The 24,187-nt window shown below is 43.9% G+C and overlaps 1 protein-coding gene across 1 annotated transcript in view; it reads left to right on the top strand.

Moving 5' to 3' along the window:
- The window catches only part of MAGI1 (membrane associated guanylate kinase, WW and PDZ domain containing 1), a gene marked incomplete at its 5' end in the record, with an annotated part of 290,109 nt that overhangs the window by 232,065 nt on the left and 33,857 nt on the right, over positions 1–24,187 (top strand). The window contains 4 exons of the mRNA XM_082288537.1: positions 155–247; positions 3,066–3,248; positions 4,410–5,030; positions 21,367–21,398. Coding sequence (XP_082144663.1) covers positions 155–247; positions 3,066–3,248; positions 4,410–5,030; positions 21,367–21,398 — 929 coding nt within the window. The remainder of the gene's footprint in view (positions 1–154; positions 248–3,065; positions 3,249–4,409; positions 5,031–21,366; positions 21,399–24,187) is intronic.

Below are 24,187 nucleotides of genomic sequence, written 5' to 3'. Positions count from 1 at the left end.
CATTTTATTCCCTCTGTCTGTGACTCTGTTTCCTCTCTTGCCACACTTTTCACATCTCCTCTGCTTGACCCCCACTCTCCCAGTGTGTGCACATGCAGCAGCTCATGGTGCTGTTGTAAGCAATCAGTAATATTTCCCTCTCTGCCCTCTCTAGAGTGGACAGAGGAGTGTCCATCTCTCCCTCCACCTGCTGCTCCAAACCATGTTTCAAACAACCAAGAGGCAGTTCGGGAAGCACCAGTACAAGGTAACAGCCTTGTTAAACCAGCTGTAAAAGAGCAACAAGTTCTTTTTCCTGAGAATGAAATTCCCTTGGCCACCACAAGGGCAGTATTTCCACGACTGGTGACACACCAGGGCCTGTGCCTGCTTATCTGAATTCACAGATTTTGAGACTAGTTGTTTCAAGACTACATTTGTTGCTGAATGCAAGAGGTGAATGAGATTGTGTGCATCAAAAAGAGGATTGTGGCTATTCTATGTGTAGTGTTCTAAGTTTTCCAACAGAGTGGACTTACTCAGAAGTTGTACTTTTGTACAGGTACTTTGAGTTATTACAGCCTTATTTATTGTGTCAGGGGTCTGTGTAGCCAATTACTCACAGACCAATTGTTTGCCTTAAATAACTCACCGCAAATCATTCCTGAATTTGCAGCATGAGCTGAAACATTGCCAGGTCAGGTTGCCAGCAAGGGCCAGGGAATTCCACTTGTACCTGTGGCAGTAAAGTGCTCTCTGGTTACAAGTGGTTTTAAGAAGGCTTATCTTTGTATCTTTGACTACATCTGAATTGCACAGCAAGTGAGTGGCACTGCCCTGGTCTCCAGGACCCAGAGCCTGGGGAAGGAGAGAGGGGGAATCTGGCTGGAATGCATCTTTCTGACAGAGGTGGGAGCAGCTGGGAGCTGGGAAATACTCCCGTGGTCTCCGAAGGCAAACCTGACTGGAGTGCTGCTGTCCCAGGCAGCCTTTCCTGCCGGGAAGACCCAGGGAGTGCTCTCTGCAGCAGTTGGCAGCAGATCAGCCCTTCCAGAACAGACATGTGGAATTTCACAGGACCCAAAGCCCCCAGCACAGTCCTAAGGGGTATTAGAGTACACTAGAGTAATCCAACCTGGCAGCAAGGAAAAAACATGAGAGGTCTGAGCATGGCACCCTGACCACCAGGCACCTGGGTTTAGTGATGTAATCAGAGTGCCCCAAAAAGGCTGATCTTCCTCCTGGAGGCATCTGTGGATGCTACCTTTGCCTTTTCCAGTCAGGCTCAAGCAAAGGCTGCCCAAACATCCACACATGGTGGTGCAAAGGATCCGTCACGCAGGGGTGATGTTGGGAGCCTACTCAGCCACCAAAATTGTGCAGCAGTGTTAGAGCAGAGCATTAACCTGTCTCAGCACTGCTCTGAGTGACACGTCCTGGTACCTGCTGATGACTCCTCTCCTCTTTCATTCCTTCCTCTTCCTTTCTCAGTGCTGCTCCCTCTTTTCTCACTGCCCATTTACAGCACCTTTTCCAGCTTCCATGCCCAGAGGTTTCCATCTCTCCCCCTGATAGCACTGCTGGCAGAGACGTGGGCACAAGGGGCCCTCCCTGTGCCCCTGGCAACACTCTCAGAGCCTGGGTTTTGTAGATGCACTAATTTCAAATGGGATACCCTCTTGAATGCTGTAGGTGGCATATAGCCTGTGGTGCTGCTGTCCTGTTGCTGCAGGGCAAGCTCAGTCTGTATCAGTGGGTAGACACTAGCAAGCCCTGCTTGTTCTGCTTGTCCTTTGAACCAGAAATGAGCCCTGCTGCACTCTGCCTCTCGGCTGTTTGTTACCTCAGACACTGGGTTGCACTTTGATACTCAGGGCTTTTTTGCAGGCTGGGGTCTGAGCAGAGGATCTGCCCATGATGTGCAGGATTACCATGTTCCTCTGCCACCCTTCAAAGGCAGAAGACTACAAGTCCTCATGCTGCCTCCTCATGAATAATCTTCAAATACACATTATTTCCCCCAGTCAAAGGCTTACAAGTCTCAAATCCTCTCGCTCTCCCCTGAGGTCTCCTTTCTGAGCAGAGGCCCATGGCAATGCTGCCCAGGTGTTTGAAAGTGCGCCAGCTCTCCTGGCTGTGATACCCACTGCTGATCCCGGAGCTGTCACCAGAGGGCTTAGTGGCATAGGCTAAGCATTAAAAACAATTAAAAGTGTGAAGGTGTTTAGTGTTGGCACTGTGAAGTGAAGCAGCCATGATTCCTTTTCTGAGACTGTGCAACATGCTTTGCAAGGATGTGCTTTTGTCCGTGGAGCACCTCTTTTCCTCCTAACTGTGCTCCCAGAGAGCATTCCCAGCCCTCCAGCACAGCTGCTCCAGTCCTGGGCTGCTCTTTGATTCATACTTCACATCAGAAGTGTTTCATCCACAACAGGCAAGGAGCAGAAAGGGAGGAGAAAAGACTTCAAACAGTGTCTGAAGAACAATGTCAGCATCCTCCCGTTTTCACCAGAGGAGGTCACAGGGTGGTAGCAGTGGTGGGGCTGGGGGTTATGCTAAAGGGTATCAGTGTCTTGTCAGAGCTCAGAAGTTGCGTTTTGCTCAGTGGGTTAGGAGAGGGTCAAGTGGTGAAAAACATGATGATGCTTCTTTCTGCAGAAACTCTTCATTGCAGAGTCCTTCTGTAGGAGGCCCCCTAACCCTGCCCCATCCTTCCCAGGATGTATATAACCACCTCAGGACAGATAAGACATACATCTAGCCCAGCATTCCCAGCTTTAATATATTCCGTTCTTTAAAGCAGCATGTGTTTTCCCCTTTGTAGCCTTGGGGCTTTGGTGTGCACGACCACAGCTAACAAAGTGCCAGGTACTGGGGTTTTGTTCATGCCTTTTCCTGCATGCCTGGGTCCAAGGAGATGGGTGGAGTGTGATGAGATGAGAGGATGCAGGAGTGAAGTGCAGTCCTGTCCCTGCACACTGCTGTGTTTGTCCATGGACTCGTCAGAATGGGGAGGGGCAGAGGAAAAAGAGATCAAACACTCTTGTCTGCCTGCTCATAGATTTTTTTCCAAACTTCCTATACAGGAAAACCTTTTTTTACACGAAACCCTTCTGAGTTGAAAGGGAAGTTCATCCACACCAAGCTAAGGAAAAGCAGCAGGGGGTTTGGCTTCACCGTAGTTGGAGGGGATGAGCCAGATGAATTTCTCCAAATCAAAAGTTTGGTGCTTGACGGTCCTGCAGCGTTGGATGGCAAAATGGAAACAGGTACTGGTGCTTTTTACCAAAATCATCACCACCACTTTGGTTTGTGTTTTTGCAGCTGGTTTTAAGTGCCATTTATAAAGGACTGTAGCCGTCATCCCCTTCTTGGGGAAAGGCATTCAGCTTTCTTATCAGCAAGTAAGGAAGTGAGATACATTGAGAATCTTGGGAAAGGACACTTCATGTATTGGAATTCCATCTCAGTGTCAAAATACCCAGCTGGGACACTGCCAGTTCCTGCTCTCCCCACCCTGATCTGAGGAGAGGAGCCAGCAGTTGTGGGGTTCCACATCAGGCTGTGGGTTCCTGCTCCTGGAAATGGATATGGATTTTTGTAGGGCTGCACCACCATGTGTTTGTGTCTCTACCATGCTGCTTGCCCCTTTCCAAAGCTACTCCCAAGGAATGGGCAGAGCAGTGGGCTAATCTGCATCTCCCTGTGTGGAGGCGCCAAGGGCAAATTCATTTTGCCAGAGATCAGATCAGAGATTTTGCCACAATTCAGTGGCAAAATATGAAATACTGTTTAGTGGTGAACACAGTGGTGCTGGGTTAATGGTTTGACTCAATGATCTTAGATGTATTTTTCCACTTTAATTCTATGAAATTCTCTTAGGCTCATCTGAGGTCACAACTCCTCACTTTCAGTTGGACCATCACAGCACTTAACATCCCTGTTTTGCAGCCCCAGAGTTAATAAAATTACTCATAACTTAATCGATATCTGAATTTCAGGCTGAAATATGAGACATGACATGTGGCACTCACTGTGTTTGAGCAGTTGGTATTTGAGAGCCTTCTGTTACAGCTCCTGTGTGCTCTCAATTTTGTTTCTATCATATGTCAACGTGTAACAGTAAGAGCTGGACTTCAAAATAGCTGTGAAACGGGCCATATACCATCATTTAAATTGATTAAGTTTTCACATGAGCCAATTCCATTTTCACTTTCAAAAACATTTATGTACATAAAGGCTTTATGCCATGAATCCACAGAGTTTTTGCTCACCCAAGTGTCACCACTCCTTTTTCTTGTGCTGAAATGCTACTGTTGCCTGTGAGTGGTGCCTGTGCATGCTGCAGATCTGCTCTCAGGCTCTAGTCCTCACCTTTCTGCAGTGTGCTAAATGTATTTTCTTGGTCTGTCTGTCTGTGTCCTCTGCAGGAGACGTCATAGTCAGTGTGAATGATACCTGTGTTCTGGGGCACACTCATGCTCAGGTGGTGAAAATCTTCCAGTCCATCCCCATCGGTGCCAGTGTGGACCTTGAACTGTGCCGGGGCTACCCCCTGCCCTTCGACCCCGACGACCCCAACACGAGCCTGGTCACATCTGTGGCAATTTTGGACAAAGAGCCGATCATTGTGAATGGGCAGGAAAACTACGACTCCCCAGCAAGCCACAGTAGTAAAACAGGAAAAGTAATAGGCACAAAGGAGGCAAGGCCCAGCAGCCCAGCTGAGGTCTCCTCCAATGGACCCCATGGCTACCCCAACGACACGGTGTCTTTGGCATCCTCGATAGCAACACAGCCTGAACTCATAACTGTGCACATAGTGAAAGGGCCCATGGGCTTCGGGTTTACTATAGCAGATAGTCCTGGTGGGGGCGGCCAAAGAGTGAAACAAATTGTGGACAGCCCACGGTGCCGCGGCCTGAAGGAGGGCGACCTCATAGTCGAAGTCAACAAGAAGAATGTGCAGAGCCTCACTCACAACCAGGTGGTGGATATGCTGATTGAATGTCCTAAGGGAAGCGAAGTCACGTTGCTGGTGCAGCGAGGAGGTAAGTCTTCAAAACTGTTTTAAAACATCTCTTCTTGAAATTAAAAAAAGGAAAAAATGCATGTCACGAAAGATCTGCTCTCCTAAGCGTCTTGGTAGAAATTATTTTTGTCCTGAGGTGTAGGAACTGCCCCAAGCTGGCAGCTGTCAGGTCACATAGATGGTTAAAATTATTTATTGTGTTGCTGCACTGGGAGGGGATGCTCAGGTTCCCACATGCACACAACACTGTTAAGGGGCAGGAGGGTGATGTGGTTACACATGTGGTTACACCTTTGCTTACATAACAAACCCTGGTCGCATGCTCGGAAAACTTGAGTGTTTTAAATAGAACATGGATGTTCCTTGAGCTATTCTGGGATATGGAAAAGGCTGGTAATATGTTCTGTAATTTGCGGTGATCAAAATCAGATACTTAATGACTCTCCATTGGGGAAGGATTATACCTGGAATACATCTAGGAGAGAATTTATATTTCTCCAAGTTGTAAGCAATTGAAATGTGACTTCTGCACATTTGTTTACTGTGCCATTGGAAGCTAAGCTCATTTTTTGGTTGCATTGCCGAGGCCACCAGCAGGTACAAAACCCATCCTACAGGCAGTATGTCTGCAGCCCACATGGAGCATGGTTGGCAAGTAACCTGTCAGTGGTCACTCCATCCACAGGAACTCTTTCCCTGCACTCTAGTTAAGTGTAAAGTTACCTGAGGTACCACCCCTTTAGCCTGTGGATTGAGATTACTGGGATAGGGTCAAGCTCACAGGCAAAGTCTGGCTCAGCTGTTGACTACAAAGTCAGGAGCAGAGGCAGCTCTCCCCTGCTCCCTGGCATTGACAGTGGGGCTCTCAGAGGAACAAAGGCCTGTCCCCACTGCTCCTTGTCCCATGCAGGTTTTTGTGGACAACACACACATGGGTGCACAGTGGATCACAGGAATGACCTTGCTGCAGAGGCAGGGTTAAACTGACAAGGAAGTGCTGAACACAGCCCCCAGCCAGACCTGGGGGGAGTGTGTGCTATAAAAGTACTTTCCTGGTGACTTCTCTAAACTGTTTTGATTGTAGTAAGCACCAAAAGCCAGTCCATTTTAACAGGGGACAAGTTGTTTCCTGAATTTGTAAGTCTGGTTTGCTGTTTTTCAAGACCTATTTCAAGGCATTGAATACATTGATTCTGCAATTCATAGCAGCTCTGGAGAAAGCACTGCCTTTCCTATATTGCTTTCTTTCCAAGTGTTTACTGTGTTTTCATATTTTAATAGTAAATTAGAAAGTAGAGAACAGAATATATTAAGAATTCTCCAATTTTCAAAGTTGAGTTCCTTAAAGACTTTCAGTACTAGAGAGATTTAAAAAATGTGCTTCATTCTCATGATTAATATATGTATTATGGAGAAAATATGGTTGGAAGAAAAATAGCAGCTATTATTAATCCTCCTGGAGAGTGTGTATATATCTAGTAACACCATATATTAATTATTTGAATTGTGCCTGACATTTAATAATCCTCCTAAAGCCTTGAAGGCATAATGAAAAGTTTTGATGAGGAAATAAAAGCCTAGTTTTAATAAAATAGTAAATAGTTCCCTGGTACTCTTGTTGAATCTCTTCTTTTTTTTTTTTTTTTTTTTTTAATTTAATCAAGATACTAACCACATTTGCTATCACCTTCCTAGATAAGGTACCATATCAGTCTCCTTGAACAGCTTCCCTCCCTCCTTCAAGGTCCTCACATTTCCATCTCGATACAGAGCACTTGCAGTTTCAAATTTCACACTCTCGTGGTACAGAACGTGGAGATCCTGGTGGCCCTGGTCCACAGTTAATCATTGAAACAAGGTTCTCTTCACATCCAGAGAAAAACTGGACTAAAAACGCACTCAAGCTGTGGCAGGGAAGCCAAGCAGAGTATGCACAGTAGTAGACCCAGAACCAAAACCAGTCAGGTTTGCTTAAAGCTTCTAAGGTGATGCTGGCGCATGAGAGGCTGGACATGCCCCAGCCATGTACGCTCACAGCCCGGAAATCCAACCATGTCCTGGCCTGAATCCAGAGCACCGTGGGCAGCAGGTGAGGGATGGACTCTGCCTCTCTACTCCATCCTTGTGAGGCCCCACCTGGAGCACTGCATCCAGCTCTGGGGGCCCAGCATTGGAACAACATGGACCTGTGGGAGCAAGTCCAGAGGAGGCCACCAAGATGATCAGAGCTGTGAGTTACACCACAGGCCTGGGCCCTAGGGTGTATCACTGTGTCCCGCAGCCATGGGGAGGAGGAGGAGAGAAGATCCAGCAGGCAGGAATTGTGCAGCAAGATTGATTTGTTTAATTATTTTACGAACTCTTTTATAGACTTTTATCTTCATAGTCTAATTGGACAAAGGACCAGCCACCCCTTGGGGGTGATTGGCTAAAGTCCTAAAACGCCCATTGTCAAAATATTTTTCTACTGTACCATAAACAAACTTTTCAAGGTTACAGGTGGCTTGGTTGTTTACATTCCCTGCTGCCTCTTCTGCGTGAGAGAAAAGTCTCTCACAGACTTAGAAAATAGCAAGAAAATCCTTGCTAGCAGCATTTTTGTATCTACAATGAGTAGCTCTGCTATGAGTACAGGCTGAGAGTTGGGGTTCCTCAACGTGAAAAGAGAAGGCTTCAGGGAAATGTTATAACACTTTCCAGTACACAAAGGGGCTTGCAAGATTGCTGGAGAATGACTTTTCACAAGAGCGTGCAGTGACAGGGCAGGGGGAATGGCTTTAAACTGAAAGTAGGTAGGTTTAGATTGGACATTGGGAAGGAGTTGTTCCCTGTGAGGGTGGTGAGGCCGTGGCACAGGTTGCCCAGGGAAGCTGTGGCAGCCCCATCCCTGGAGGTGTCCAAGGCCAGGCTGCATGGGGTTTGGAGCAGCCTGGGATAGTGGGAGGTGTCCTGTGCCCAGCAGGGCAGCTTGAACTAGATCTTCAAGGTCCTTTCCAATCTAAACTATTTAAAAAAACAAAAGGTGGAACTGGCTAAAATCCACCTGGCACTCAGTGCTGCTGCACTTGGGTCCTTTTCCCTGTAACTTTACCTCCTGTTACCCCTGCCAAGTCTCTCCTCAGCAGCACCATCCCCAGACAAGGCGCCACTATTTATTTTGGTCCGACTGCAGAAATGTATTTGGCTCGGGTGTCTGATAAGCTCCTTCAGGGCTTTTGAAGCTGTTCTTTTGCTTCCCTGTCACTTATCCTTTCCTCCTCCTCCCTCTGGTGTCCAGTGAGAAAAGTGCTTAGATGCTGTCAGCATTCTTCCTTCAGCCCAACATTTGCATTCAGTCCTGCTGTGCAGGAAGCATCCCTGCAACACTAAGGCTTGTATTCAAGAGCTGTCGAAAGGATTTTCAGAAGTGATTACTAATCAAGCAGAAAAATATCAGAAAGAGATGTGCAATACACAGGAAAAGCTCTGCCTGCTCCAAGCTGCTGGTGCACTCCCAGCAAGGAGGTCTAATTGTTAAAATGCAAACCCAGAGCTCCTGAGAACAGCCTGTAAAATATTTACTGTGAAGTGTGTTCAGCTGAAGCACTGGCTTATGGGAGAGGGCAAATCCTGCCGCTGCCTCTGAGTGAGGAACACAAGGATGATTTCAGGAGGGATGAAGCTGAAACGCCCCCTCTGTGTGCTCATGTCTAAAAATCGTTTGCAGAACTCATGCAGGATTGGGGCAGAGGGATAAATACTTGTACAAAGTCAGATCACTGAGAATTTGCTTCCCAGAGGCCTCAAAAAAAACTTACCTTGTCCATGTTCTGGTTTATTTTCTAATTTTTTATTTTCTTCTCCCTCCTCCCCTCTGTAGGATTAATTATATTGCTGTTGTTTTCCTGTTTCACCTATATATGGATAAAACTGGATAAAACTCACTGATCTTGAGGGGTTCAGAAAGAGTTCAGCCCCCCCAGGGTGCAGAGGGTTGATTGGGCCAGTTGGCAAAGCTGCTTTTGCTTAGCACAATGAAGGGACAGAGGGGACAAAATAATTCTTGTCTCTATTAGGCAGGAGAGATAGAAGGTATTTAAACGAAGAAGTTGACTGAACAACCGTTGTGTTGTTTGCTGAGAGTAAGTTAAACTGGAAATGAGAAGTGAGTGCCAAGCCATTAGAGCCTGTAAGTAAAACTGGAGGAGGCACAAAGGCTTTGCTGCTTGAAGGTGAAGCTTGGCACATTTGAAGAGGACAGGACATGGTCTGAAACAGCAGAGGAGGTGCTTGATAAGCCAGCAGGACCATTTGAGAGCTCTGCGCCTGAAAGTAAACCATGCTGCTGCTGCAAAATGGAGAATTAAGTATATGTTTTTGTCCCTGCACTGGAAATTGTGATTACGTACTTTGGTTGTTTTAAAGAATTATGGTTAATGTGACCACAAAAGGTACAACTTGATTTTGAATGTTTGTAGCTGAAAACGTTCTTTCAACCTTGTACCTACCAAGTACACAAAGTACTTTCCACAAAAAAAAAAACAAAAAAACCAAAAAGAGCGAAGAAACAAGGTAATATTATTTGCCACTTGAAATCCATTAGTCATTGAAGCCTTGCCTATGCACTGTAATCAACTGAAATAAGCAATTCTCAAATACCTCTCCATTCTGCATGGACTCTATTCATAATAAAAACAACATTTTGTCAGGATAATTTCCCTGCTTCCCACGGGACTTTTATTCTGGAAGTTGTGTTTATGGTGGAACAGGTTGTGTCAGAACAAGTTATTCTGCAAAACTACTGTGCTGTATTTTTTGGAATCACTAAGATCTAGTATTTGTTTCAGTGAAAACTTTCATGTATTTTATATTTTGTGAATTGCCTCTGATTAAAGAGGATTTTTTTTCCTTTTTTTCCTCTTTTTTAGGTCAGTCTTCAGGTTAACCAAAATATACGTGTTTAGTTTGTGTTCAGTTCTAAGAATTACACTGGGCAGTGTTTGTGCAGGTTTGAATAGACAATTTACCTTCAAAGTTCTCACAGTTGCATCTGTATTCACCGGAAGGTCGAAAATAGCATATGAGCCTGATCTACATAATCCCCCTGAAGATGTGTTCCCACTTTGCTCCAGATCAAAGTAAAGGCACGCAGGTGAAATGTCCCTCACATATCACGTGCAAATCAGTACCATTTCTAATTGCTTTCCCTAGTGCCAAACTCACATTAAACTGGGAAATACATCTTCTTGGAAAAAATATATGTGCTAGATAGATATATAGATATATACTAGAGTGTCAAAACGAAATGTATTCTATGGGAAGACGAACCAATGCAACATCTACTTGTCTAAATGCCCATCAGTGGGTACCTGAGTCTTACCTCCATGTAAGAGTCCATAGTAATATCCTATTTATGGTTCAATGGAATGGAAGGTGTTTGTGGGGAGTAGTGAGGTTCGTGGGGATGGGGAGAGGTCTCTTGCAATAGTCCTGCTCACTTGGTCCTCAAGTCAGTAGGCTTAAGATGTTCCTCGTGACACATGTAACTACAACAAAAATTTGCAACAATGGAAAAAAATTACAAAGTAATAAACCTATTCCTTAGCTTCATGGACCTTCCCTTGCTGGAATTCCCACCTGGAAATGAAGTTTTCCCTTCCCTTCCTTAGCTGGAACTGGATCACTGAGTGGTTAGAGCAAAAAAAAAAACCTGTTGGAATTAGAGCTCCTTTTCAGTTGCTGTCCCTAATGATGTAAAACCATGGTATAATTAGAGCTGCAATCAGCTATTCAGTGCAGACTTGAACTCTTTTGAGCAAGCCACTCACTTCTGTTTGCCCTTTAGGCTTGCAGTGAAGAGTGAGTTGAAAGTCATGCCACTTAAGCATTGAGCTGCCAGAAAATTTCAAACTGTCTTAGCAGCTGCTGAATTAGAGAGAAAGTCAGTCCAAACTGCATTTGGGACAAAAATCACAACCTGGGAGTCATCTGATGGTTACCACAGAGCATCTTTGCCAGTGCCAAAGCCTGTGGAATTGGAAGAAAAGTTCACCATTTCCAGCAGTGTTTTCAGCTCAAGTACAGAGGGACCAGAGCTTTATAGTGAGGTCTTTGTGCTGTGTTTGTATCTGTAGGAACTCCCTGGACCCCATCTCGCCGAGCACAGAGCTGCTGATGCCAGTCATCGTTCATGTGCCACCGTTACGGTTGGTTTTCTTACTCTGCTCCACAGCCCACCATGCTGGGTCAGCTCCTTCCCTGGACCCCCAGAATAGGGGCAAATCTAATTCCTCTCTGCCCTCTGGTGTGCTCAACTGACTTCTAAACTTTTTTAAAATCCCTTTTCAAATCACCTCGTTTTGTCCTTGTCTTACCTTCTGTCCATCACCACCAGCTACCAAAGCTCCTGGTACCTTCTACTCAGGTATCTTCCACCAAACCTGTTTGTTGAATCTTTCAATTTGTCATTCAGTAGAGGTTGTTTTGAGCTGTATGCTGAAAAATACCTGATATTGTAGTACAAATAATACCATCCAGACTCATAGGCACCCCTCATTCCTTTATGGTTAGTAAATCATATTTAGGAAATTTAGTTCATTAGTTTGTATTCCAGGGTTATTACTTTGTAATTCCAGAGTTATGGATTTCTTGATTAACCATGGACTCTTGTTTGGCATTTAAAAATCTGTCTTCAATTATTTCTTCTTGTTTATTTTTGTTACTGTATCCTTTAAAGAGCATTGCCTGGCAAGAAGGGAATCAGATTAGTGAAGTTTGTAAGTTGGTTTACAAACTGTGTTAGAAATGAGATGTTTTTAAAATGTCTTGCATTGTGCCTATTCCATTTTCTGAAAACAGACAATCCTAGTAAAAATGCATTGTTAAAATTTAGGTGCAGGGAAGGAGCAGGACTGGGGGAGCCTTTAGTTGGGAGTAGCTGCATCTTTTTTTTTCCTAACCACCAAGTTACTCCTTGTTATTCTCTTTTCTCTGTTGACTGGAATTATATTCTAACAAGGCCAAAAGAAACTGATGAGACTTTAAAGAAAGTTTAAAGCAAGTTTGATGTCACATTTACCATTCTCTCATAGCCTTATTCTGATTAGGCACTAGTATATCAAGGAGCAGATAGAAAAATCAGTTGAAGTCAGGAGAAGATGAAATAAAGGAAATGTTATAAGTTTAGGTATTTTTAATAAGAAGTTTGAAGTTCATACCCCTGATTAGAATTGCTTATGTGCATGTGTTTCAATCCACTGTGCAAGTTAATTTTCCTGCAGCAGCTCCAGAGTGTTAGATACGCCTTTTTGGGACAATGCTGTGTATTGTTATGCAGCACCATACACTGATCACTGGTAATTGGTTTTGTAAAGCAAGCGAGCAGAAACTTGTTTTCTCTTTGTGATAAAAATAAGCTGAACTTAACATTTAAAATCAGGTCGTCTTATAAATAATGTAATATTTTGGGATTACATGGTGTTTTTTCTCCTTCAAAGTGCTTTACAGGTGTTAATCTTAGTGACATTAGCCGTTTGCTTTTGATGATCTGAATTTTTGATGTTTGGGATGACTTTGCTTAGCAAAAACACAAAAGGGAGGTTTTGGTGCTGCTCAAGTCCATGACAAGGCTCCCATTAGGCTCCAGGAGGCAGCAGGGTTTCACCCAGGTTTTTCATGCCTACAGATGCTACGGCCACTAAGGGTAATTGTTGGTAGCTTGCTCAGACACCAAGTAGTTTGATGTATGCTACTAATGTTTGTATAAATAATGCATTTGCAGGAACTAATTAATTAACATTGCCAGGTCCTGCTGGAGTTTTTCAGTACAAGGCATCCAGTTGAAATAGTAATTGACGAACCCAAATATCAAAAATCCCATGTGTGCAAAAATCCAAGGAACTCCAAACAAAGCACATTGTCCTATAAACACCAAAACCAGCAGCTTTATAATATTACAGTTCTGATAATGAAGGAGATGCGGCACTGCTAGGCTATGAACATTTTAATTGCCTGCAGAATTTCCAGCTATTGCTGGTGTGATCCATGTGAAGTGCTGACACTAATCTGTTAGGTATTCGAGGCACAAGTGTTTTCCCCTCAGCTACTCTTCATTAACTCCATTTGCACTGATTCTCTCCTAGAAATGAGTAAGCAAATGAAGAGATGCTTGTGAAATCTGCTTTTTGGGTCAGCATCAGCTTTACATGAGCTACCCTGCATTTTTGTGGCAGCATGGCCTATCTATGCTATAACTTGTATCCCCCAGATATATGTGTCATCTGAGCTCCAGAGTCTCTTGGAAGTGTAAAATAGGATAGAGCAGTTGCTGATTCACTATTTGGCATTTTGTTACACAGTTTGCATTTATTTCAAGGGTTGATATCTTTTAAAGTATTTTGCTATTTCATGAAACATGCTTTAAGGCCAGGAGGAAACCTGTACTTCAGTTACTAAGGAGATGAGCAATTAACACATTCGGAATAAGGAAATAATGTCAGTTTTGTGTAGTCCTGCATGCTGACAGCACAATAGTGATGGTGTGCATGTTATGTGCATGGCTGCCTTTCTGTGGCAGGGAATCTGGATCTGCTTTAGCATCAGTTAGAAAACCAAAGTATTTGCTGAATGCTGGAAGGAAAAAAAAATGGCTGAAATCTCCTCATCAGGATGTTTTATTGCCCAAACCACCTTATCTTGCAGAAAGCAGTAGGCTCTAAGATGAGAACAAAACAGGATATTGCTTAGTAAATGAAAGATGAGAGCTCTGAAACTCTTCCTAAGGGGTTTTTTTTCCCCCTCCTTAGCTTGAGGTTTTGAAAGTTGGTGGGTTTTTTTTTTTTTTTCACCTTATGTTGATTTGGTTTTGGTATTAAATGCTGAAGTGGTGTAAGTGGAGCAGCTCAAACCCACACAGTGTTGTTTTATATCTGATGTGATGTAACACAAGGTGGCACAGCAGAACCTAATACTGTGCATGAGATAAGGCAGATTTAGCTGGAGATGTGCCTCCCACATCTTCATCAGGATTTGCACGGCAGGAAATGGAGCAGACTTGGAGGTGTGCAGCAAGGAGGGTTTCGTTCCACTCAGGTTTTCCTCATCAGGAACACACTGCCTGGGTGACATTTTGGTGTGCAAGTAAATAATGAGTTTTTATCAGCCACACTGCAGGTAGGTGCAGTAGCTGCTGCCTTGATTTGGCATAATAATAACTAGTCACAACAGAAGTAATGAGGTATCAGAAATCCAAGAAAGGTCTTTGTTTATCACTGTAATTAAATACATTTGAAGAGTCATTAAAAGCAGTAGCAGGTTGGTAAAACTGAGGAAGGATGACTTTGTAATGGACTAGTCAATGGTTTTGTTCTGAAATTGATTGCCTTTAAATATCTATCTGCATGTCTCTACATCTCTCCATTCTGAATTTAAATGTTTTTCCCTTTCTGCATTGGGATGTTATGTTATTCATTTTAATGTTTATTTTTGTCTCAGTCAGATATGCTTATTTTTGTGATGGTGATAGATAGGCAGACTGAGGCCTGCACTCTGGTGCCAGAGGAATGGAAAAGGTTCATTTAACCTGTGCCTTTTGTGCCAGAAGACCTGCAGTGCACCGTGAGTTGGTCTTAAGCAGCTGGCAGGGCTTGTAGGCCAGACAGACTTGGTAGAGGAGGCTGAGCTTCAGGGACGTGACACAGCAGGCTGAGGATGCTTGGACAGATCAGGACCCTGTGGCTGGAGGCACATGAAGGTGATGTTGGTAGGGATGTGCAGGTAAATAGCAGTCCTCAGAAGTTTTCTTTCCATCCTTCAGGATTAGTTTCTGAGATGTACAGGTTACATCCTTAGAAGTAAGATCAAGTTACTGATCTATTTTAATAGAAAACTAGTTTCAAAGTAATAAAGTTATGTTTTGTGAAAACGTCCATAAAACCATAGTCCTCTAGTAGAGCATTTTAGTGTGGCTTGTGTGGATGTGCACTCCCCAGGTCTGAACCTGGCTAAGCATTCTGTAAATACTAGCTTATTATTAAGGGATGTTATATAGTAATAGCAGCATCAAACTAATGCCAAGAGGGCCGTGTTTGTAGGCGTCCCCTCTGTGCAGGCTGCTCTCCGGATATGAAATATGAGAATCTGCCATAAGCCACCCAGTTTGAGCACATGGATTTACACATTGTAGCAGTGCAGTGGTAAGTCTGAAGACAAACACTCTCATTGAGCAGCATAAATACAGATGTGACTAGCAAAATATGGTTTCTCATCTTTGGCATCCTCTGTACTAAGCTTGGAGTGGCAGTGGGATTGGCCTGGAGGTGCTGCTGCCCTTCGGCACCCACATGGTCATGCCATGGCAGGCAGCTCGGGAGAGGAGCCATGGGACTGCGCATCTTCAAAACTGCAGCATGCCCCAAAAACTGTGAGATGGTTTCCAGAAATAAAGCTTGTAAGTCATGGATTTTATGGGCTTCTAAAGGATAGGTACCCTCATGGATAGCCACACATGTATGCTTATGTATATGAAAACTAGATACATAATTCTGTGTATACACACACCCTTTTCTGTGTAAGAAGAATGTGGAGGTCTCTAATTACTTTCCAATTCCAGTGTTTAGCATCTGAAATTTGTGAGATTTCAGAAATGTAATGTCTATGTACATATTTGTTTAAATATCAACAAAGGTTTTCATCTAAGCATATGACTCCAACAGCTTGAGTTTTATGATAAGCACTTCATTTAATGAGATTCAAAATAAAAATACAAGAACTTTTGACATGCCATAACAACCAGAGGCTAGATGGGTAATTGTCACACTAATTCTCAATCTCTTTATTATCTTACTGTCTTGGCATTACCTTTTGTATATATATATATATATACACACATATATATATATATATATTACTGCATAGTTAAATTTATATTTTCATAGTAATTAAATAGCATTTTATTAGCCTGTATCTTTTTTTATCACTTCTAAAATCAATACTCATTTGAGATGCTGAAAATACGACTGAGACTTTAATGGCGAGGAATTGTTCAGCATCCTAACCAAAAATGAGTATTTGAGGCTAATAAAATTTAGCATCTTTAGAGCATCTAAAACTGAAATTCATCTTAATGGCAATAATGTTCTATGCCTCATTATGTTTTTCGTCAGTGACAGTGGGTTAATAATGCCCAAGATGATCTCTTCAAGACATTGCTTGCTTGGCATTAGCATTGAACATTAGCATTAGAAATGTAGCATTTTTCACTGCATTTGGTAGTTACCAAACTTGATTTATGTCAGGGCTATATTACTGCAGTGTAAATTATTCTCTTGCTTAAAGCTTGTATTGCATAGCTAATTTTTTTTGCTAGTGCAGTGATGCTCTTGTTATGCAAATCACGATGACGAGCAGAAAAGTTTGGCAGGGACAGGTAGGGGATTTCTTCTTGATGTTTTTCTTTCTTCTCCTTATGCTTGCACAGACTTGCCTCTCTTGCTGCAGATTGTTCTGGTCTGGAAAAGATCAACTTCCCTCTACTCTTTTAAATAGTGTTTGTCCTTTATTAGAAATTCTTTGGCAATGGATCATACGAAATCAAGGGGATTGCTTTGTCACCACCAATCTCCTGTCCCCTGCCCCCCCAGCAGCACTAATGGCCATTAGCGTTAATTATTTAAAGTTCCTTGTTTTGCACACAGAAAGCAGCGATCAGTGTTCAATGCCAGGTATGTGGTTGTGCACCCTCTGACTCCACTACTTTACCTAAACCTCATCTTCCAAAGTGTCTGTTTTCTTTGATACAGCCTTTGGGTTTTATTCACCACGGTGTAAGTGCTATTTAGAAAGCTTGAACCTTTTATTTTTTTTCCAGGCAGGAACATTTTCTCTGTAAATGTTAACCTTTGGACAGAGTCCGAAATCTTTATTTTCTTGTGTTTTTCATCTCTGAATAATTTTCAGCACTGGTGCATTCTGGGCTGCAGGTGACATAAGGGCAAAACCTTATGGGTGACCTTTCTTCTTAGGCTCACCTATGGCTTATTTTGCTCTTGGATGTAGATGGTCCATAAGCTGTCCAGGTTGGAAGAGTTAAGGAACTGTGAGAAATGAAGATCTAGAAACAGCTGTTCTTCTCTTTCATGTGCAAAACCACCCCAAAACTGAAAAATGTTGGGCAGTACACAGACTTTCTAAGCCATAAAGAAGATGATAGTCTGGCCTCCAGACTAGCCCTTTAGCAATTCCAGGACCCTTTGTCATATGGGTGGGTTGTGCAAACTACTGAATTGTTGCAACTTCAGTTGAAATCCCATTGAAATATATAATTTGTGTGTGTGTGTGTGGTGAAAGGCGAAGTGTTCGCACCAGCTGGCCTCCACATGTCCAAGCTGTTGGAATGAGTTGACTGCATGACTGTGGTGCCCAGAGATAGGTCTTCCTTAGCATTTAACTAGATAATTTTGACCTACCATCTCTAAAACATGGGGCTGTAGAACAGGGCACGTTGTGTCTGGTGTCTGTTTAGGTAATTTTGGGGCATTTGTGGCCTTCTGAGCTCTCACCAGAACCAGGCCCAGGCTGTGGTGTGGGGGTTTGTAGTCACACATTGCATTCTGTGTATGCTCAGTAAAGCAGAGTTTGCCTTGTGTCGTGGTCTTCCCATGTTACTTAGGTTGCATAAAGACAAAGGAGTTGAGGAAAAAAATGCTCCTCTAAAAATGGCGTGTTAGAAACAGCAACACTTGGGGTCAAGTTTTGTTCCATGTGTTCTTCCATGAACTCATCATAAATAGGGTTAGTGACCTTACAGCTTCCCAGAAGTTTTACCACTCAAGACTGCACAGTTAACACAAATAATATTAAATAAGCTGAATTATGGATTTCATTCATGGGTCACATCACTCACAACGTAACACAGTGTCACGCAACAGAAATACAGCTCCTCATGGGTAATGGCATTAAGAGTGCTGAAGTCATGCTGCAAAACTTGCTTAATGATTTGCATTTTTTCCCCTATGTTACAAAATGTAGTTGAGCAGATGGATGCAGCCAGCTGTACATTGAGCTTTAGGGAGTACTGGGGAGAAAAGAGAGAGGGTTTTGTTAAGATAAATGTAATAATCTCTGTGATAATTAGTTTAATTTAGATCCCTGCATCTGACTCATTTTTGACTAACCTTGTATGAAGTCTTTCTTGCTTTGCTGATGGGTCTGTGAATTTAGTTTGATTACAATGCCTTTTTTTGTTCTTGTGGATTGCTCACTGATCACTGATATTTTTCATTAAGCAGTTGCTTTATTACATTGTTATTTAGAGGGGAGTAATTTGTGTTTTCTAATTAATTTAATTCCAGGCACATTTAGTACATAGCTACAATGAGCCCAATCAAGGGGTTTTAGGTCATATTGACATTGTTTACCAGATGTGCTCGTTTGTTTTAAAACATTGTTAACTCTGTGGTGACAACAGCCCTGTTTGATTTCTTGACTGTTCCATCTTCTCTAATCCGTATCTCCAAAACCCCCCAAAATTAAAAGATGCATTTCAGGTACTAGTGAGAGATGTCCATAGGTATCAAATCACAGGGAAATTATATTGCAATGTCAGTATAAACTACTATTATTCTATTGTTGGGTTTGATGGCATAGCAGGGACAAGCCTTCTGGCTTCTTCTAGCCAGGGATGTGAAGCCATTTATCCAACCACCAAAAAGCTGGGTAATGCTAAGAAGATGCAGACTGGGTGTTTTGTCTGTGCTTGGCCCACTTACCTCTAAAAAGAGTTGCAGTGAGGCTTCAGGAGAGAACAGGGCAGCCAGGAGGATGAGCTTCCAAGCAAGGCATGGCGTGAGCAGTGATGGGATACGTTAATGGAATCAAAAGGCCAGTGTTGTAATTCACAGTTGTCACTATCCCAAATTCATAGGCTTGGGAAATGTTTTCGCGAGAAGCTTTTTGGAAAAGCTCAGCATTTCCTTGCTAGTGGAGCTCCCAGGATTTGGGGGTTATTCAAGCACTTCGTGTTCATCACTGTTAAATACTGTATCCATTCCATCATCTGAGCATGAAAACTCCCCATTATACCTATCATTTGCTCATTTGGCCTGCTGTGCCAGGAACTGGAGTTCTAAAATGAGACCCTAATTAGATGAATAAATAATATTTTCACGGGGAAATGTACAGGCAGGTTATTCCCCTGGCTATAAGCTTATCCCATGAAAAACTACCAACATTTGTTAACGTGTTCTGCAGTCACTTACTTTGGTAAGAAGTAAATTACTGCTTGTTCTGCAGCAAAGTCTGGCACAGAGCAGTGACACTGTAAGATTTATTGGCCTCCGAAGGACCCGCCAAACAATAGCTTTGATGTGTTTTGCATTATTTTTCAACTGTTTTCCATCTCTTCGGGGTTGGAACAGCAAAAATAATGACAAACTTTGAAGGAAAGATTTGTTCAGTAGTTCATACCTACTAAATTTTAACATTCAATGCTTGTGATGCAATAGACTGAATTCTGATACAATTTGACCCAGCAGCTCACCTGCATTTCCACTTTATTTTTGGAGGGAACATTTAAAACGTTGTTAAATCTTTTCTATCTCATGCTGGTCTGTTAAGGGTGTGTGCGTGTGCATGGGGATCTGTTCTATCTATTGATTTAATAGGAAAGAGCATCTCTTGGAGAGTAAACGTGTGTGCATGCATGTGGAAGGAGAGAGAGAGAGAGGAGAATCTCTATCTCTGTGTTTATCTCTGTGATAAATGATGCCTGTTAAAAATGTGACTTGCCATGAATGTTATTAGCGTTTTCCTCTTTAAGGGTATTATACAAGAACAGTCCCCATCAGCAGAAATGAAGCTGCAGTCTTGATTGTTTAGTTCAAACAGTTTGATGTTTCATTGTCCCTCAATCAATCACTGCCTAGATGGGTATCAGCTATTGGCTGGAAATGCATCAGAGTGACATACAGAGCACTGATTTTCCTCAAAATCTTGAAAATATTTAAAATAGTCATTACAGTATGCATCCCAGTCTGAAAGCAGCAGCAAAGTCAGCTCTGATTATCATTTTTAATTGTGTATCTTCCCTGTTCAGCGCTAACATCTCCCAAATTACCTTAAAATAAGCATCTTCCTAGACAGATTTGTAATTCACTTGCATTGCTTATTTTATTCTCTGTATAAAAGTTAGATGAGGGCATGGGGTTTAGAATAAACAAAATGCATAAAGTAGAAAATGTAATGCAGCATAAATGCCACATAAATCACATCCTAAAGACAAAAGCAGATTTCAAACATCTGAATTACCGAGCACTTAATGTGGAGTGTAATCTGTGTTTTGGTTTATGCTTGTTTCTGGAGTGTCACACAGAGCAAAATACGGGGGGTTTCCTCTCTCTTCCAACAGCAAGGGGAAAAGGGAGGTCTTGAGTCCAAGAAAGAGCTTTCCCTGCCTTTTAGGTAAATCCCTAGACAAGTGTGTCCTTTGCTGCTGGCAACTGGGCTCTATGCACAAGTAGTTGATTGAAATCTCACTTGAGTTCTCTTGCTCATGACAGACTGAGTAAGACACTGCTTCAAAATGCAAAATTGCCCTTGAAAAAACCTTTCCTGGTGCCCTCCCAGTTGTTTGTTCCTTTACATCACCTGCAACCTGTGTAAGCCCCCCTTCTCCAAGCTCCCTAGCATCTCCCCCAGGGGTCAGGGCGCTGGTAGTTCTGTTCTCAAGCCACAGCTCTCTATTGTACCTAACAGATAAAATCTCAGGCTTCAAAGATTTACACTTAGGATGGACAGGAAGGAAAACATGTTTTTTCAGTCACATTCATATTTTTAGGGAGAAAAGCTTATTCTTCCTCGTGTTTCTGTTTCCCTTTGCTCAAGCCTAATGCACATTTTCCATTCAAAAATCAATTTCTAGAGGAACACTTTTTAAAAAATCAACCTGTTCCCCCTGCGCCGCTGCAATTGGTCCGATAAAATTGCTGAGCCGATCGCGTCAAAAGGAAAGAGCCTCGGCTTAATTGTGAGCTAAGTCTCCTGTAATCCAGGGGAGCATTTGAGATTCTGCCCAGGCGCTGGGTTTCAGCAGCCGCTGAGGGCTGTGGGTTTCTCTCGCAGCCTCCCGGCTGCTGCAGCACAAGTCAGCATAGCTAATGCAGAGAGAGCTCTCCCCCCGCTCCCTCTTCCCTGGCTCTCGCTCCCTCTCCCTCTCCCTGGGCTTTGATTCGATATGAACAGACTGGTAACTCCGATGTGAGAGCGAAAGCTGACATAACTCTGCAGATGGCTACGTTCGGATGATACACCTAGGGATTTTTCTTTAAGGGAAGGTAGCTCTTAATGCTAATGTTTATTTTTCCCTTGTTGCCATTTTTCAGGACTGCCAGTCCCAAAGAAGAGCCCAAAGTCGGTAAGCACTTTTCAGCTACTATTTCTGTCTGTTTGTCTGCTTTGAAGGAAAAGGGCATGAGTTTGGCTTGTTTGCTTTCTGGGTCTCAATTGTTTTAAGTTGTCTTTCTGTTGCAACCATGATTACCTTGCACGGCTTCTGCTGCATGGGGAAATGAGAGAGGGATGCAGTACGGAAGGGGGACTTGTTTGCAAATAAAGCCTCAGGTTTACAAATCCGCTTCCCTGACAGATGAGCTTCTCTGTCATTTAACTTACCAAAAAAAAAGCTATTGTTTCCTTTTGGAAAGATGGGAGGCTCCACCTTCTTGCCAGATAGCAATTCCTGTCGGGTGCTCATAGGCACCAACCTTTTCCATTAACTCCCTGAGTTTTCTTGAGTATCCTTGGCTGAATTATTAACAGAATGGGAAAGCATGCACATTGTCAGGAGAGACAAAGCATGAGAAGAGCATGGTTACAGTTCCCAGGGAATACAGTCAGCTGTCGGAGTGCCTGCTCTGGAGGCATTTCCATACTGAGCAGGATTGTGCTGCAGGTGTAAGATTCCTCATTTTTGAAAAAAGCAACAGCAGAACAATATTTTCTTGTCTCCCTGAATGTATTTCCATGTAAAGCTGTTACCTGAATGGCATCTTAGCTAGCAGCACGGAAGCCGTGATCTAAAGTATCATTAAAGCTCCGTTAATGATATTATGGAAGAAATTAATGTACTATTTGTATGCAACAAAAAGAAATGTTTTATTTTTAAAGAGGATTAAATACCTAAAGCCTGGAAGTTTGCAGTTATCTGTAGAGAGTGAGGAAGAGACGGAATTCTCTGCCAGGAGCTTTGGGGATGCAGAGCAAGTGAGGTATTTTCTGTGCTGTAAGATGGTGTGAAACTTCACCAACAGTCCCCAGTGGTGCCAAAACCTGCAGCTGGACACAGCCCACCTCACCGGAAACCTGGGCAAGAGGTTTAGGAAGCAGCTGAGCAGAAGGCTGTTGCTTTTAATACGAGCTCTCTGCTCATCCAAAAAGAAAGCCCTGAAATAATGAATGTGATTCTGGTAGCTTAGGGCAGCGCTGATTAAAGTCATGTGAGCGCAGGCCTCTACCATTGTCAGCTCACATTAATGTTGGGAGGCAGAAGTGCGGGGCGTGCTCCTTGCAAATCACAGCCCTGCCAACCCCTGCCCGCTCGCTGCTGTCACACACGGGGGTTATTTCAGCCTTCGGTGAAACAGAAGCAAGTGTGTAAAATACAGACATGTCTGGCACATTTCTATTCTCTGCCTCCACTTTTTCCCCCCGTCGGAGCAGGATTGGCTGCACGCGATCCGGACTCCCAACTTCTTTCATTAAACCAGCCCTAATCCATGAGCCTTGGTCTTTCCAAAGCATGGATGCTCCCACTTTGCCACACGCACGTTTGGCATCGGGTAAAGTGGGATCCTGCTGTGTCAGGCACCTCTCGGTTTGATAGCTATGCACAGTAAAAATCTGAGCAGTATGTAAATCCATGTCAGGATAATCCCACCTTGGTGAACAAAGAGGCTGCTTACAAACAGGTGTAGCGATGCAACAGCAGATTTCTCTCTCCTGTTTGCTCTGAGGAGCCTGTCAGCCTGGGGAAAGCTGACATTCCTTCGCATGCCTCTCCCAAGCCTTTTCAGGGTTCCGTCAGTAATTTTTCCTACGGTCGTAGGCGGTGCTGTTGCCTCTAAAGTGCAGGATTCCCAAAAACCAGAGCCTCCTGTTCCCCTGGCTGCACACGGATCGTTGGCAGCACAATTAGCAGCGATGTTGTACTCACTGCAGCATCGTGCGGCAGCTTTAATGAGCGGCCACTCCTCAGAGGGCAGAGCCAGCGTGGCAGAGCCGGTGCATCTGCTCCTTCCTCCCCAGGCATCGCTGACATGCAGGGGTTGACCATGGAAACCTGGAGCAAAGTGCCTCGGGGCATCTGTGTGCAGAGGAGGAAACTCCTCGGGCTCTCTGGGGTGGATTTACACCAACCCCAGAGCTCGTGTGGCCAAGGATACAGTCAGAAGCAGGGAAGTGGGGGTGTCTAACGCTGTCCTTCCTTGGTTTGTTGAAGGGCTGCTGCTCCACTGCACGGGAAGGGGGGAGTCCAGCCTGACCTTCTTGGCCATGAGGATTCTCACTCATGACAGGCAAGAGCCAGGCCTGCCCCACCAGCACGGTCCCTGTCTGGGATACCATCTCTCTGAACTCTGCCCCCGTGTTTCCCGGGGATGCCCTGAATGCCAGGGACTCCCAGTTTGCTGCTGCACTGGCAGCGATGAGGTGAATGCAGGAGCTGCCATCAGAGCCGTGTGCCAGGGGCTGTCCCCAGCACAGCACAGCTGTGGGGCTTGGGGGGATGTGCTGCCCAATTCCCCGTGCCCTTTGCTCAACACACAAGGACTGTTTTCCAGCATTCCTTGTATAATAAGCTGCAGTTAGAGGACAGCACACATTGAGGCTGGGAGCAGTTGGCTTTGATCTTAACTTGTGCTTGTTTTTTGTTTCTTTTGCTGTATCAGGGAAGTCACGACTCAGGTGTCCATCCTCTTCTGCTTTGCTCAAGAGATGAGCCCTCTCTCGTTCCCTTACATCCTTTCCCAAAGCCCAGACACATTCCCTGCTTACTGCCAGTGGCTGCTCTTCCTTAAATGAGTCCTATTTTCTGTTCTCAGCCCCCAGTCCCGCATTCCCCAAAGGCCCCCTTCAGACTGTTGGTACCTCCTGGCTGTGATGACGTGTTAAAGCCCCTTGGAGAGGTTTGTTGGTGCTTGGGGCTGT

The sequence above is a fragment of the Coloeus monedula genome (assembly GCF_965178545.1).
Source record: "Coloeus monedula genome assembly, chromosome: 11".
NCBI classification, from domain to species: domain Eukaryota; kingdom Metazoa; phylum Chordata; class Aves; order Passeriformes; family Corvidae; genus Coloeus; species Coloeus monedula.
Note: the sequence above shows the minus strand (reverse complement) of the source record. Positions and strands in the feature narration are given on the sequence as shown.